General features: G+C 40.3%; 1 protein-coding gene across 15 annotated transcripts in view; it reads left to right on the forward strand.

Annotated features, from left to right (window-relative positions):
* The window catches only part of TRDN (triadin), a 351,197-nt gene that overhangs the window by 207,932 nt on the left and 126,674 nt on the right, over positions 1 to 16,591 (forward strand). For 12 of the 15 annotated variants that reach the window (XM_074990631.1, XM_074990634.1, XM_074990630.1 and 9 more), the window contains 3 exons: positions 4,531 to 4,575; positions 12,130 to 12,183; positions 15,344 to 15,379. In XM_074990631.1, coding sequence (XP_074846732.1) covers positions 4,531 to 4,575; positions 12,130 to 12,183; positions 15,344 to 15,379 — 135 coding nt within the window. The remainder of the gene's footprint in view (positions 1 to 4,530; positions 4,576 to 12,129; positions 12,184 to 15,343; positions 15,380 to 16,591) is intronic. The other 3 variants (XM_074990635.1, XM_074990642.1, XM_074990638.1) reach the window with 2 other exon arrangements.

The raw sequence follows: 16,591 nt of genomic DNA on the forward strand, positions 1-16,591 counted from the left end.
ATGTCCTTTTCTGCAGAAACTCATAGGCTATGGCTACACTATTGTATTTTTTTCCTACAAAACTGGAGATTTGAAGACCAAACTTGCCATACATCCACACACATAGAACAAATTTTGTTGACGGACCGTCCACTTCCACTAACAACCTTGTACCTCTCCAAGTTGAGGAAGACCCTTTGTCGACAGGTTCTGTAGAAAAAAAAAGCTATGTGGTTGCTCTGGGGTGGGAGGCCCTTCTGTCGACAGACTGGGCTTCAAGGACACTGGGCTGCCCTGTCTGCTGTGTTTCTGGGTGCCTGTTTTGTTGAGAGAGTGGCCAGACAGTCCTCTCTTGTAATCCACTTTAATGTATGGCCACACCCTGTTGACAGATGCTTCTAGTGTAACCATAGCCTTAATTTATTGTTAACATCCCTAATGACCACAGACGGCCATGGAATGTGCTGTTAGTGGGAGAAACTGATTTCATTTTAATAATTCCTAAGTGAAAAAGAATTAAGCATTAAAGAAAATGAAAATGTGAGTCACAGTATATTTTCCAATAAACATTCCCAAAGTTCTTTTGTGTAGGTGAGTCACTTGCCTACTGGATTGTCTTGCTTCCTTCTTTTACACTTAATTCATCTGGTGGAACTTTTTGAATTCTCATGGGAGAATCTTCTTCTTTTGAAGTACCGTTTACTGTAGATAGGATGAATTCATAAACATTTCAGTCTGCTTCCCTTTGAAGTGTTCTACAGGCTTAAGGCTGTTGCCCTTCTCTAGCATGGTACTCATCAGGACAGACAGGCTTTATGCTTCTTCACTAAAATGAATAGCTAACACACAAGAGGTAACTGAAAGGATGATTCAAGATGGCTTAGAGTCTCTGCCACTCACATCCTCCAATTCATCAATGTCTTTATTACATTTGAAACTCCTGTTGAATGCTGTTCAGCTGATAAATGAGCTGTATCTGAAAGCCAATGACAGAAAAACCTATACAGCTATCTCCCATCTCCATTAGATTACCTAGTCCTTTTCCTTTGTTCCCAATAGATTGACCCCACAGCAGGCACTGATAAAGACTTGACATTCAGATCCAAAGAGAATGTGTTGCCATTCTTAATCAACAGAAAAAGCCAGGAAGATTGGAGAGCTACTTGCACGTAATTGTGAGAGTTAGGAAATAATTATTGTTTGATGTACTGAGACAGCTCAGACAAAACACAGACAGACAACGCTCTCTGCCCCCAACAACTTGCAAACAAAATGTTTAAATCAGTGATTGGGTGTCAAAATATTATGAAGGCTTCATCAAAATTTTTTTTTACCTTAGCAGGTGATGCATGCAACATTCCTTGGTTAACGTACTACCTCACAATCCTAAACCATCTCCCCTCCCCCACATTAATTTTATTCTCTTTCTTTCCCAGGAATCCTATCAGCTCCACACATCCCCACACTAGAAATCTTTCCCCTGGCACTCAGTCTAATATTTTCAGATGAGTCATGGTTTCCCTCCAGGGCCCTCCTATACCGGCTTCGTCACAGCAGTAGCAATGGTCCAAAAAAGTTATCCAAGAGTTTTAGGTTGTGGAACTGTTGGTCACTTTGGTGACCTTTAGTTTGGGCAGTTATCAGGTTTCCCTGAGAGCTGAAAGTTCCCTGGATTGATTGGCTGGAAGTAGGGATCAGTGATTGTGACTTTTAAGGCAGAGTGGATTTCCCTAGACTAGTAGGTAAAAGAGAAGAAGTCCAGAATGCTTCTGAACTGAAGCTCTTTGAACACTAGGCTGGGGCTGAGGAGGCACTCATTGAAAGGGAGACAGCCAGTGACTTTCTTTCTCCGTGTGTGAAGTTAGAGGGGCTGATGCAGTGGGAGAGGACTGCTAGGGCTATGCAGTACATTCCTTTTGCACAGATAGAGGCACCTGTAAGGAGGCAGTTTCTCTTACTATTATATTTTGAAAAGGTGGCAGTAGTTTGGTTCCATGAAAAAGAAACTAACAGACATTTCTGGCTTTAAGAAAATGGTATTTTGCTGCTGCCTCCCCATATCTCTGCCCATGATTGCCACATGATTATACAGAGAATTTTAGCAAGATTAATCTGTGAAATATACCAAAACTTATTTGTTTCACTTAAAAACTGTGTATGTTGGAAGAAGACAAGGGAAAGGAATTGGAACAGTGCTAGAGGAATGCTGGACTACAGCACATGCACAGAAGGAGGTCTGAAAATATTTATTTAATCACAACTTCATATTGCTCAACTGTCTAAGGTGTCTTTCTCTTCCACCATAGTATTTCACATTAGCTGGCAAATCTCCCTGTTCAACACATTGTTTTACAGTCTAGCATTGCAGCAAAGCAGGCTATACTGAGATTGCTGTCTCAGTGACTTTAACTATGTTTTTAACTATGTTTTCTTGTCTCCTCCTGGTTGGACAGAAGGAAGGGTTTTTTGACTTAACTGTTAGAATTTCTGCTCATGTTGTATGAGATCTGCGATTCTTCTGTGTTTCTGTACAAGACCTACACACAGCATAGTAGAGCCATGGGAATTGGTTAAGTTCACACTATCTTCTGGCCACCAGCTTAGTGTGAGAAAAGAAATTTATGATTAGTGTTAATCTGGGTTTACAATCAGAAGTATCTACTTTGGGATCTTTTTTTCTTCAGTTTTTGACACTGTGAATCACGGGTCCTTTTGAAGCATATAAAGACTATAGTCTGGCTGGTGTAAGCCCAGACTAGTTTGTAAATTACAATATATGTCCTTCACTTTGGGGTCCTTTGGATTGACATGATGCCAAGTAGAGGTAGAATTCCAACAATGTGGTAAGCCACTGATGTTGAGATGATAGTCTATGTTTGGAATCGCTAGATCTCAGATTATAGTCATGTTTTGTTTTATGATCTTCCCTTGAAAAGGTCACATTAGCATCACTTTACAAAATGATGCTCACAGAAATAAAATCGACAGCAAGTGGAGTGGATACATCAGTACAGCATAAGCAGAACATCAGTATAGTACCTTGCCACTGAATGGTGTGGAAAGCTGCTTGGATCTGGGATCTTTTTACTCCTTGGTACACATGCCTAGCTCCCACTGGAACCAATAGGATACTTACATATACAAACTGCACAGATCATCCCCCTAAGAGAGTGTAGCCGTGTCTACACGTGCACGCTACTTCGAAGTAGCGGCACTAACTTCGAAATAGCGCCCGTCACGGCTACACGTGTTGGGTGCTATTTCGATGTTAATATCGACGTTAGGCAGCGAGACGTCGAAGCCGCTAACCCCATGAGGGGATGGGAATAGCGCCCTACTTCGACGTTCAACGTCGAAGTAGGGACCGTGTAGTCGTTGCGCGTCCCACAACTTTGAAATTGCGGGGTCCGCCATGGCAGCCATCAGCTGAGGGGTTGAGAGACGCTCTGTCTCCAGCCCCTGGTGGGCTCTATGGTCACCGTGTGCAGCAGCCCTTATCCCAGGGTTTCTGGCTGCTGCTGCTGCAGCTGGGGATCCATGCTGCATGCACAGGGTCTGCAACCAGTTGTCGGCTCTGTGGATCTTGTGTTGTTTGGTGCAAGTGTGTCTGGGAGGGGCCCTTTAAGGGAGCGGCTTGCTGTTGAGTCCGCCCTGTGACCCTGTCTGCAGCTGTGCCTGGCACCCTTATTTCGATGTGTGCTACTTTGGCCTGTAGACGTTCCCTTGCAGCGCCTATTTCGATGTGGTGCTGCGCAACGTCGATGTTGAACATCGACGTTGCCAGCCCTGGAGGACGTGTAGACGTTATTCATCGAAATAGCCTATTTCGATGTCGCCACATCGAAATAGGCTACTTCGATGTAGGCTTCACGTGTAGACGTAGCCTGTAATGAACAACTTGAAACCTAAATATTTGCATGGATTGCTGCCTGTGTATAAATTTACAGTTTTTTCAATATATGAAGTTCACCTGTAAGCTATTCTAAAACATACATTATGTAAAAAAATCTGTAGAGAAGCTGTGTTGAGATGTCATGAACCTTCAGTGTAGGTTCATTCCAGACCAAGGTTTTAAATATTTAGTCAATTAACTTTAACTCAGATATACCATATTCTTTGAGACAATATTGGGGCCTTCTTGTGTAGTGGTTTACATCAGACCTCCTAGGGATACAGTCATATAAAAGGCACTTTATAAGCTTAAGCCTTTTTATCACCATGTATATAGTTTAGCTGTCATTTGAAGCTACTCTGTACTTCTAGTTTACTTCAAAAGAATGTTGATTGAGGCCTGAGGTAATGATCAGGCTTCCCATACTAGAAAGAGGTAAAAGAATAAAGCACTGCCTTGCTGTTTCACTATTTTATATATATATACATACACACATACCCACACTAGAATCCGGATATTTATGTGTAGGTTGAATTCAAAAGTAATCCTTTCAGCCAGTTCAGATAACAATAAAGCCAGTTCTGTTTCTTAAAGTCTTTGAGGGGGAGGAGGGGTTTAAAAATAAAAATGTGTTTAACTGTACCTTAATTCTTTTCAAGAGCCAGTAAAAGAGGAGCCTTCACTCCCAACTTTAAAGAAAGAAGGTAAGTTGTCTCCTTACTCTGCAATATTTTGGTATGTTGATAATCCATAGTGTAATATTTCTGCCTTTGAAAAAGTCACTAATAACTACTATGCAATTACAGTGGTGGTGTTTCATCAGCCTCCAAAGCTGACAGCGGATTATATTAGTTGTGATTAATTGACTGCAAATTTTTTTAGGGCGATGTATATGAAAGGTTATGGCAAAGATTGTTTGAGCTAACTAGGGATGTTGGGTGGCTCAACAGAAGGTGCCTGAATACCAAAAATGCACTTAACACCTTTTGGTAAAGGGCCCTTTTGCGTTGTCTAAAGTTGGGCACCAAAAAAACTAAAAAACACCAATCACATTTCAAAATCTTGTTCCATATTTTAACTGCTGCGCAATATTCTTCCAATAGTTCCAATTTATTGCTTAAGACAAAGTATCCATGGACCATATTTTTGTAAATATTTTTTGTTAACAGAAACAAATACTATTTTCATTATTGTTGGAGAACAGTAGCCCCTAAAGCTAACAAAGACACTTTACTTATTACTGAGTCTTTCTGCTGATCAAGGTATGTCCAATAGGCATCTAGAACAGTATTTGCACCACGTTTACATGCAGCCCTGTTGCTTGCTGCTGCTGGCCGCATCATTCAAAGGAGTGCACTCTTGACAGTGCAGATGGAAGCACATTTGCATAGTCGCATGGCTCATTTGCATGCACCTGTGGGATTGGCCTGCCGGCAGAGGCTAGAGTCATCAGAAAACATGCCATGTAGATGGGATTCTGTGGCTAGAACCTCCCTTGTTGAGAGCCCCTTGTCCCTGGTAAGTCACAGGGAGAAGGGCTCACATACTTTCACACACACACTAACTGCCACCGTACCTGAAGGAGAAAATAATTCAAACTAAAAGTCCAGCAAAACTCAGTCACCCAAAAATTTGTACTCCTTCTGTTTTATTCAGTGCAGGAGTTGTCTTTTCTCTGTCTCAAACTCCCCTGTAAGCAGCCCTGTTTGCAGCCCTCTGCTGGTTACACAAATCTCCATCAGTAGGTTGTGCTGTGTCTTTATCTTAGTTCTACATTTTTTACAAAGATAGAAGCTTTAGGAAGAAGTTAAGTCTTGCCCCTGTGCGCTAGAGTTGTTACTTGCAGTGTTCCAATAAATTTTTTCATTTTTACTAGTGGCTGTTACAGTACTCTAAAATTTAAGTCCTAGCCCATTAAAAAAAGTGACAAAACTCTCACTTAATTCAGTTCCACAAAGATTTTGTCTGATTTATTGGTCAGCCGTTTGTTTTCCATTCTCTTCAAGAGTTTCATCCTGCTTTTTTAGGCCGTGTAGGAGAATTATACTTGCTTAAGAAACGATTGGGACAAGCTTTTCCAAATATGGATTCCTAAAGTTGGGAGCACAGAATCCATATTTAGGCTCCTTAATAAGTGACCTGATTTTCAAAAGTGTGGAGCACTTTCAGCAACATCTGTGGGAACTGCATGGTATTGAGCACTGTGCAGAATTAGGACACTTCGTGCTTGGATCTTCGGTGCAGCCTACAGAGTTCTCAAAATGAGGAACATGACCACTCTGGAGGTTGTGAGGTGAAGATGTGGAGTTCATGAGTTCCCAGTCTTCACCCTCAAACTCTGTTTCACTTCCAGCATTTAGAAGAGTGTTAAATATAAAAGAAAAACTGTGTTTTTTAAATTTATAACAGGGGGCACACTCAGAGGATTATTGTGTGAAAAGGGGTCACCAATAAAGAAGTCTGAGACCCACTGAAGTTAGGTGCCTGAGGTAAAAATTTCAAAACCTACTAGGTCCCTTTTGAGAATTTTGTCTCCAGTTCCTGTTACCTTTCAAAATCCCAGCCAGTGTGCCTGAATATAGATTCAGCAGTGTCACTTCAAGCTCCCTGGTTTGAAAATCTTGGCATCAGTGTAAAAATAAGTATTTATATAGTCATATGTTATAAAATCAGCCACCATTAATTTTCAGCACTTGAAATAAGGTGAAATAGTGACAGTGTCTTGATGAAAGAACAATTTAGATATTTGCTTGGATTTTACTATTTGTTATATACTTTAGATGTAGGGCAAAACATATTTGTGCCTTTAACCGTAACTCGCTGCTCAAAAACGTATTAAGGAACGTTGGCCTAGTAAATGATGACTTATGTGGAGAAAATGAAAGAGAGAGCTGTTGAGGGGGGCATTATTTAGATCACGTCTGTTGTTGTAAATGACGCTGCCAGTTTGCATATTTTTTATAACCCACAGCAATGGCAGAACATTATGATAAATGATTCATATTCTTGCAATAGACACCTTTTAAAATTTCCATATTTGGCAACTAATAGGCAATTCTTAAAGGCTTCAGTAGCCCCCTTAGCTAGATAACATGGCTGTAAGCTGCTTCATGATTAATTTCATCTAAATGTGGTAATTATCATGCTTTGAAGTAATTCCTGCAAAACATGCTTTCACAGATAGTGGAAGCAGAGGATTAACCCAGAAATGTTTTGGTTCAGAGCAGCATATCACCCAAATATAAATAGGTTTCCCCTGGAATTTTTCAGACTTTTTATTAAAATGCTTGACAATCGTTTACATCAGCTTATCTCATATCAGCCTTCTGATGACAATGTAGACATCCATTTAAATTCAGGCAACTCTGTATTGTTGCCAGTGGTGGTCTAGTTCTGTATTGTACTTGAAGCCCATCCTATTTTGAGGGCTTTCATGCCAGATTAATATTGCTAGTGTTAGTGTTTCAAGAAGCAATTAATATATAATTTGTTTATGTTAAGAATCTAAATACTGTATTAGTTCACCCTGTTCTTTCACTGCCACTCAAGCAGTTTCTTCATATTTCAGGTGTCACAGGTTGGTGACTATGCTAATTCAAGTACCAGAGACAGTACTTAAGTGTTACAAATAGGGTGGTCATTGAGACATAAGTGCCACAGCTGAGTGCCCAAATAAAAATCCTCAAATCCAGTAGCTAAGTTCATTATAACCAACAAATCACCAGTTGCCTGTCTGCCCAGCTCTCTCCCAAACCTTTACCCATCCCCTTCATTTTATTTGTTTATTTATTTATTTATCATGAATAACATGTTGCCTTCATTCAGAGTTACACCAGTTTAATTAAAGATAGGACAAGCTTTAGGTTCTTTTAAACTAGTACAAAAAGCTGTATGGCCAATCTTATTTTGCTTCTAAGTTAATCAGCAACAGGTTTTACCTGCTCTTACTAGATTATTGTTCTTAAATAAAAATAAGTGTGTTTACAACGCCTTTTGCACTGGCTTAGTCGAAATTTGGCTACGTCTACACTAGCCCCAAACTTCAAAATGGCCATGCAAATGGCCATTTCGAAGTTTACTAATGAAGCGCTGAAATTCATATTCAGCACTTCATTAGCATGCGGGCGGCCGCAGCACTTCGAAATTCACGTGCCTCACCGCCACGGAGCTCATCCTGACGGGGCTCCTTTTCAAAAGGACCCCGCCTACTTCAAAGTCTATGAGCTGATGGGAATAAGGGGACTTCAAAGTAGGCAGGGTCCTTTCGAAACAGAGCCCTGTCGGGACAAGCCGCGCAGCGGTGAAGCACGTCAATTTCGAAGTGCTGCGGCCGCCCGCATGCTAATGAGGTACTGAATATGTATTTCAGCTCTTCATTAGTAAACTTCAAAATGGCCATTTGCGTGGCCATTTCGAAGTTTGGGGCTAGTGTAGACATGGCTTATATGTCGTAGATTATACTGGTGTAACTTTCTTGCGGAACAAGTGCTAAGTAACTGATCCAAATGCATGTTCAAGCAACCCTGTGGATGTATCATTCCCTCAATAGCCACTGGCTATGTCCACACTAGCATTCCTCTTTCGAAAGAGGCATGCAAATGAGGGAAATCAAAAATGCAAATTAAGCACAGATTTATGTATCTGGCACCTCATTTGCATATTCTTTTTTTGAAAGAAGAAAAGTGATGTTGACACGGCTCTTTTGAAAGTAATCCCTATCTTTGAAATAACCCTTCTTCCTATTTTTCTTTAGTCAGAAGGGTTCTTTTGAAGATGGGATTTCTTTCAAACGAGCTGCATCTACACTGCTTTTCTTCTTTCAAAAGAAGCTTGTTCGAAAGAAGAATATGCAAATGAGGTCCTGATATGTAAATCTGTGCCTTATTTGCATTTTTTGATTTGACTCATTTGCATGTCTCTTTCACAAGAGGAATGCTAGTGTAGACACAGCCACTTGTATTTTACTTATCTGTCTGCTTTTGTATGCATTAATCATAATTAAGAATACTTTACATGTAAGAGTCTGTGATGTCCACAGAATCTTAAAGTAAGAATCTCTTATATGCTTTGGTATTTTTTTCCATTAACAGAGTTGTTTTCCACAGGTGTCAGAGTTTCAAATTAAAATTGTTGAAAATGCAAAGAAGAAAGTGCCATCGCCATTTATAATTAAAAAATGACGTGTAGATTTCAGCTGCCTCCTCTTTTCCATTCACATGCTATTTCTAATTCCACACTCTTCCTTGAGATTGACAGTTGTTCCTCACCCATTTTTTAATCACCTGTTAAAGTAGCAGAGTCTCTCACACTGAAGGGAATGTTAAGAATGATCTCAGCTGTAATGTGTTCTTGGTGGCTGTGAGGTAGAAGAGGTCAGAAAGTTTATGTGCTGGTAGGTCTCCAATGGAAATGCCCAAGCACTCTCAAACCCCTATGTAAATGGTGCGTGTTACAAGTCCATTGATCATAACCTGGTATTCTTTGTGTACCTTAAAGGTGTCACACACACAGAGTTCTGAGTAAGCAGTGATTTCAGGGTTGGGGTCTTAGCCATAAATCTCAAAGCTATGGTTCAAGAAAGCAGCATAGAAGCACTGGAAGCTCTGTTTCTGCAGTCTCATAAGCAGTAGTGCCCTCCCGGCTAATACACTTATACACATGATTTCTGATGTCAGGCTTCACTTGATCGTCTCTTTATACTGAACATGTGGTGCATTTGAAAATCTCATGGAATATTTAATTTTTGAAGGAGTACACTTGACTCAAATGCTTCATAGAAGTAAAATGTCCTTGAAAACCATGTATCAGAGGGTAGCCGTGTTAGTCTGTACCTGCAAAAACAAGAAGTCCTGTGGCACCTTATAGACTAACAGATTTTTTTTTGGAGCACAAGCTTTCATCAGGTGCATCTGATGAAGCAAGTCTTTGCCCATGAAAGTTCATGCTTCAAAAATATTTGTTCATCTATTAGATACACGGGACTTTTAATCATTTTTATTGAAAACATGATTTTGGGAATGCCAACCGGCCTCTCAGATTCATTCCTGATCTTTCCTGATCTGTGTAGAAAGGGTTTCAAGCTTTTCTGCAGCCTTGTCTCCCCTCTTCCCAGCATCTTACAGAAGTACCTCCCTTGGGATTCAAGATCCATGCTTCAAAAAGGTCTGGGCAGCAGCCCTCCCAAGCCCAGCATGAAAACTGATTAAAAGATAATATAAACCAAGTCCTACAAACAGCCAGCCCTGTTGGCAATGTTCTGCATTTGAGTTATCACATTGACTCGGTGAGACAACTCACAGGAGTAAAACTACTCACGAGCCCGTTTGCTTCGTTACTTTTTGAATTGTGAGAAAGGCTGGACAGCTGTAAGAGAGCAGTGGAATGCATGCATACTAACCCTAGAATGATAAAGTCCTTTTCCCTATAAACTGAAGTGAGAAAGGAGGAGGAGAAACAAGTGGTTGCATGGCTAGTGGCAGCAGAGAGGAAGGCTTTTCTCGGGTGGAAGGCCTTCTCATCCCTACAGATAAAGCTATGTAACTGAATGCCTATTAAGGGGAAGGACTGGCACTCAGGACCAATAACCAGGCCACATGCCCCATGATGTTGAAACAGTGTGCATAGAGAAGTTGCTGATAGTCATTCCAGAAAACTGTAAACTCTTCAGTCTATGAGGTGTTGCCACACCCCCAGCACCCTAAGTCGCTGTGGCCCTGCATATGCCACCATAAAGGGATAGGAAAAAGCATCTCCCATTGTTTTGTTTTGTTAGTTTGTTCCTTTTCATTTGGTGAAAGAGTACTCCTGGGCTGGGCCTAAGGCCTTCGTGAAAAATATTGGGAAATACATCCCAAGTGGGGAAATGAACACCATTTGTCGTGGAATCCCTCCACAGGAAGAGGGGAAAGCACAGATCGTGGTGAGATGGAGGAGGCGCCTTGTCATAACACAGAGTCCCTCTGACTTATCCCTTTAAGGAGTAATTCCAGAGGGAGCTGCCCTTTATGAGACATCTTGGCAGCCTGGCTCCAATGCAACTGCATTGCCTGAGAGTTAAAGGAAGGGTAAAGACATTATCAGAGCCCATGGGAAAATGTGTAATTCCAGTGAATCTGTGAGAGCTCTAGGGTTCTTTGATCAAACCTCCTGCTTTTTTGCAGGGATTGTTACATGGATAGAAAAGCTGAGGAAAATCTTTAACAATGTATTTTGTTATAGATCTTAATAAAAGAAGGTTGAGTCCTCCCTCCCCATACGACTCTGAGTAATTATAGTGTTCTAGAACTAATTTTACCACATAGTTTTAAATTGATAAAAAGCAATTCCACGCTTATTACACTTTATATTTTGTTTTCATTATGTTTTACAAGACATTCTGATGCATCTTTCATGAACTTCGCAATATACTAGAGGGGAAGAGCTGGAAATTGCATTTCTGATTTGACATAGGCTTTTTTTTCTTTTTAATAACATTGTGACAGATGTGAAGGATTAACTAACATTTTGTTGGCATTCTGTAATTCAGATAGTGATTAAAATGAGTCTTTCCTTTTGCAATGTGTAAATGTGAATTGTAAGTCAGAAAATATATTTGTTTTGGTTTCCAAAGTCCTTTAGGAAAACCAGTACCCTTTGTCCTGTGATTATTTGTTAAATTATCTTGGTTGAAGCACAGTCTGTTGTAGCAGTTATTAAGGATGCAAAGTATTAATTAAACTCTAGTATGTAGTGGATGAACCCAGTGGACTTGGGCTCTTTTGTATCATGTTTGGATTAAGATTAGTGGAGCTTCTCTAAAGGTACCTTTTCCTTTCACAACTTAGAACTGTGCCTCATGGAAGGTTCCTTTCCCGAGCCCAAAGGGCATTTGTGGATATGCTGTGAGCCTATGACTGGAGAAAGACCAGTGCAACTGCAATTACATGAGTTGGCTGGCCTCGCTCCTCTGTGTAAGGAGACTCAAGGAGTTACAGGGTCTAATGCAGTAGCAGTCAAGCCATGGCTTCAGGCTCACTCTTCAGCATGGTGAGAAGGAAACCACTGTCTTACTCTGAAAAAAGAAAACAAAAAAAATTTAGCTGATTGCATTCATGCTTTTGAATTAATAAAGCATGTCTGAGCACTTCTATTATTCTGATAATCTTTTTTATTAATTCATCACTAAGGATTATATTTCTCATCTGCAGATTTCCTTCATACTTCTTTATTTTCATGCTATAACACTTTACAGTAATTTATTGAATTTGCTCTCTTTTAAGAGCCAGTGAAAGCTCCTGCAGCCAAACCAGCTACTCTAAAAGTAGCAGCACCCGGTAAGGATTGAGAATAACCTTCTCTACATTTTCAGTGTATTTCTCATATTTGCAAAGCTTGTTTATTGCATCATAGCACCATCTACTGGATTATACAAAGGACCACTGATGTAGTCTGTTTTAGCTAAAAGATATTACTTACATTTTGTTGCTGTGATATGATGTGAGTGAATTCTGTAAAAATCAGCCAAAGTAGCTTTCTTCCAAGTCTCCATTCTTCCTTATTTTGGTTTCTTCCCTTCCATCCCCCCATGGAAAAAAATAGTTTATGTCTTATAAGATATTAATTTACTTTCCAAGAAGCATTAACTCATCCCTTTTCTTTTTTATTATGAATTTTAGTCCATCATAATAGGAATTTACTAAGTCAAATAGACATTTCCATCTCTTATCTCCCTAGTTGGCTATTACTCACTGCCTTGAATCTCTGCAGAGTAGTGGGACTGGTAGAGGATGTGGAGGGACTGGTATTCTGGGGATATCTTAGCATGTAAGGGTAGGGCTACACTGATCAGTAGCTTGATGCAAGTGAGTGGTCTCGAATATACAATAAATGCTAATTTGTGTATTTGAATATCTAATTGGCATATTCATGCAATATCAGCCTGCTGGCAGAGGCTGCTGATGGCAGAAAATAAGCAGCATAAACGTGGTTCTGCCAGGAAAAACCCCCTTTGTTGGCAGCCCTTATCCCTGATTTTTCCAGGCATAAGAGACTGCTGACAAAGGCTACGTCTACATGTGAAGCCAACATCGAAATAGCTTATTTCGATGAATAACGTCTACACGTCCTCCAGGGCTGGCAACGTCGACGTTCAACTTCGATGTTGCGCGGCACCACATCGAAATAGGCGCTGCGAGGGAACGTCTACACGTCAAAGTAGCACACATCGAAATAAGGGTGCCAGGCACAGCTGCAGACAGGGTCACAGGGCGGACTCAACAGCAAGCCGCTCCCTTAAAGGGCCCCTCCCAGACACAGTTGCACTAAACAACACAAGATCCACAGAGCCGACAACTGGTTGCAGACCCTGTGCCTGCAGCATGGATCCCCAGCTGCCGCAGCAGCAGCCAGAAGCCCTGGGCTAAGGGCTGCTGCCCACGGTAACCATAGAGCCCCGCAGGGGCTGGAGAGAGAGCATCTCTCAACCCCCCAGCTGATGGCTGCCATGGAGGACCCAGCAATTTCGACGTTGCGGGACGCAGATCGTCTACACGGTCCCTACTTCGACGTTGAACGTCGAAGTAGGGCGCTATTCCCATCCCCTCATGAGATTAGCGACTTCGACGTCTCGCTGCCTAACGTCGAAGTTAACTTCGAAATAGCGCCCGACGCGTGTAGCCTAAGAGAGTGGGAACCATGGTCTTAGATTATCAAGTGATTTAACTTGAGTTTATTTGCAATGAAAAATAACAGAAATATTTCTTACTTGCACTTGAATGCTGGTGCTTGAGGAAAGGCAGGTTTAATGAGCAGAGGATGAGGAGGTAGATGAAGATTCTGAAGGGGACTTCTGGGCAACCCCAGCCACCACCCATCCCTCCCCTGTGGACTCTGCCCCAGCTCCTTTGGCCAAACTTATCCCCTGGCCATTCCTCACCCTTCAAAGTATCACTGGTTGCAAAACTGCCTCCTGTTCCTCTGGCAGCCAGCACTTATGCCTTTCACTGCCACCTGTGCCTCTTGGCTGTTCCCCTGACAGACTGCACATCAGCTTTTGTTTGTATGTGCAAATGTCTTCAGGTCAGAAGTGTGTAACTCAGGGAGTGCCTGAATTAGAGGCATAGACACAAACTTAGAAAGTAGGTCTGGATCAAAATACAGGATGTGAAAAGACAAAGACCAGACATATTTGAATCCAGGTTTTTGGAGCACTTCTGTATAAAATAAAAACTAATTGCATATGGTAATAATGTGGACAATAAGGTCTAAAATTTGGGCTCCTATAATCATGTTTAAGGACCTAAAAGAGTTGTCTAATTTTCAAGAAGTGCTCGTCGGTGACAGTGACCACAGACAACAATGGGAGCTGATAGGTGCTCAGAACTTTTTGAAAATTTAATTTAATTGCCTACTTATGAACTTTAGGAACCCAAAATTAGGCAACCTGCTTTTAAACCAGTCATATTGGAATCCAGGCTAGATGTTAAAACCCAACACATTTTGATTGATTAGATTGAATTTTAACAACCTCATTTTAATTATTACTCAATTTGTGTCACTTTCCACAAATATTCTAATGAATGAGCTTAGGAATGAGAATTTTTGTGAAATTAGAACTCTTAAGGTAAATGTTTGCTCAGGAAAAAAACTGATATGTCTTACTTTAAAGAAATAAAATGAGCTGGTCAGTTCTAGTATACACCTAGATCGTCATTTGTGTGTGTGTGTTTTGTGAACAATCTTCCTTTGTTTCTTGAACATATTTTACCTTATCTTCACCCCACAAGGACAATCTACTCAATGAATATTAAGTCACATATTTAAAAGTTTATTATTTTAGGGCTTGAATCTTGTCTTTTAAATAGAAAAAACAAATAGTGCTCAGAGGGAATTTTGATATCTAACAGAGTCATTCATCAGGAAATTTAAGGCACTTTTAGTGTGACCAAAATCAGTAAATGTACAGTACTTGATTTTCTAATTTTTTTGTGATGTTGCTTGTTTGCAGATCGTATTTGCACACCTATTTTTGACTATATTTTCAGTTCAGTTCTATAGACTCAGGAAATTCAGATAATTCTTACAAATCTCCAGAGTTATGAGCATTTATTAGAGCTAAATGTTTACTCTCTTTAAAAAGGTAATGTGTTAGCCTTTTGCACATTTAGCATTTCCCAAACAGGACTGCAAAAAAAAACAACAACTTTATTCTAAACCTGATTTAATAGCACTAAATGTCAACGTAGCACTAAGCCGTCTTACAAAAAACCTCCCCCTCACAAATTTTGATACAAAAGATGTGCCCATATGGAGTTTTATCTTCACTTAGTTAATATAAAATCAACACTGAAAACACGTTCAAGACAATTTAATATGTTTCTGAAAGGATTTTTGAGAGGTACAACAGCCGACTATCTCTACATTATAAAAGTATTCTCTATACCACCAAAGCTCAACTGTTGACATGTTAAATCTATGTAATTATTTTATTTTCAGTTTCCAAGTCACCACCAGCACCTAAAACAGCGGAAGGTAAGAAAAACTATTTGTAGGCCATTTTCTACTGTGAAATTTTGCTCACTCAGAGAAGCAGTGTAGCAAATTAACATTCATGGAACTACAAAATATGCTTTAGAGGGAAAAATGTTCTTTTAAATATTTGAACTCTAGCAAATATTTTCTGCTGTTCATTTGTAGGAAACTATTAAGAGGTATGGGAAATGCTTAAAAGCAGAGATAGCACGCATGGCTGCCATTAAATGATAAGATCTATTTCTTCTTCTAAATCATAGGAATAATTTAAGTGTATTCATAAGAACTGCAAGTATTTCAAGTTATTTTTCAGGTTAATCATCAGCAGGTGGCTCTGTATATCTATATATTAAGCCAGTATTCTAGTCTTAATATTTCTTCTTCCATACTACGTCCATAACACTTCCAAGAACTTATTTTTTCCTCCCCCCTCAGTCAACATCACTATATCTCTTGTCCAGGATTTTACCTATTTGCATAGCTACAACAGACTTGAAGCAGCACATGTTAAAAACTGTGCTGACTGACATTTTGGGTATCAAGGGTTCTGCTCATTACCTATCTAACTGTTGCTCAGCGGAGAAATAGGCTGGAGAGGGTTTGCAGAGGGTTCGGTCTGACTCCCCTTACATCTGTGTAGGAATGTGTACAGTGGGTCGTGATCTAACTCTGAACAGGAAAGGAAATATTAGTGTGCAATATGTATCATAACATATACCCACAAGGAGGAAGAGTTAAGGTTGCTAAGGCAATCTTTTTTCATCTTCCAACTTTTGAATGCCTCGTATTGGAACCATAAAATCTTTAAATTTAGGATTTCTAATAGCATGTAAAATAGTTAATTCTCTGAGCAATTTAGTTCATTCTCTGAGTAGTCCAATCTGACCTCCATTTCTTATTCTCCTAATTTTGATAGATTTATTTAAAAATATAGAATCCAAGACATTCCATCACTTTTGCTAGGCCTGTGGGGGCTTGTCTACTCTACCACCTTCCTTGGAAGGAAGAATGGTAATTAGGGTGTTGGGAGTTTACTCATGAAGTGCTGCCGTACAAATACTGCCCCCCCATGGCAACTTCAAAGTTTTAAACTTCGAAGTACTGGCATGTCTAGCGAGGAGTAAGGGGACTTCAGAGTTGCCCCAGCACTTCGAAGTATTGACAGGTGAGCCACAGCTAGACACGTGCCGGTACTTTGACGTTTAAAACTTT

The sequence above is a fragment of the Carettochelys insculpta genome, chromosome 3 (genome assembly GCF_033958435.1).
Source record: "Carettochelys insculpta isolate YL-2023 chromosome 3, ASM3395843v1, whole genome shotgun sequence".
NCBI lineage: Eukaryota > Metazoa > Chordata > Testudines > Carettochelyidae > Carettochelys > Carettochelys insculpta.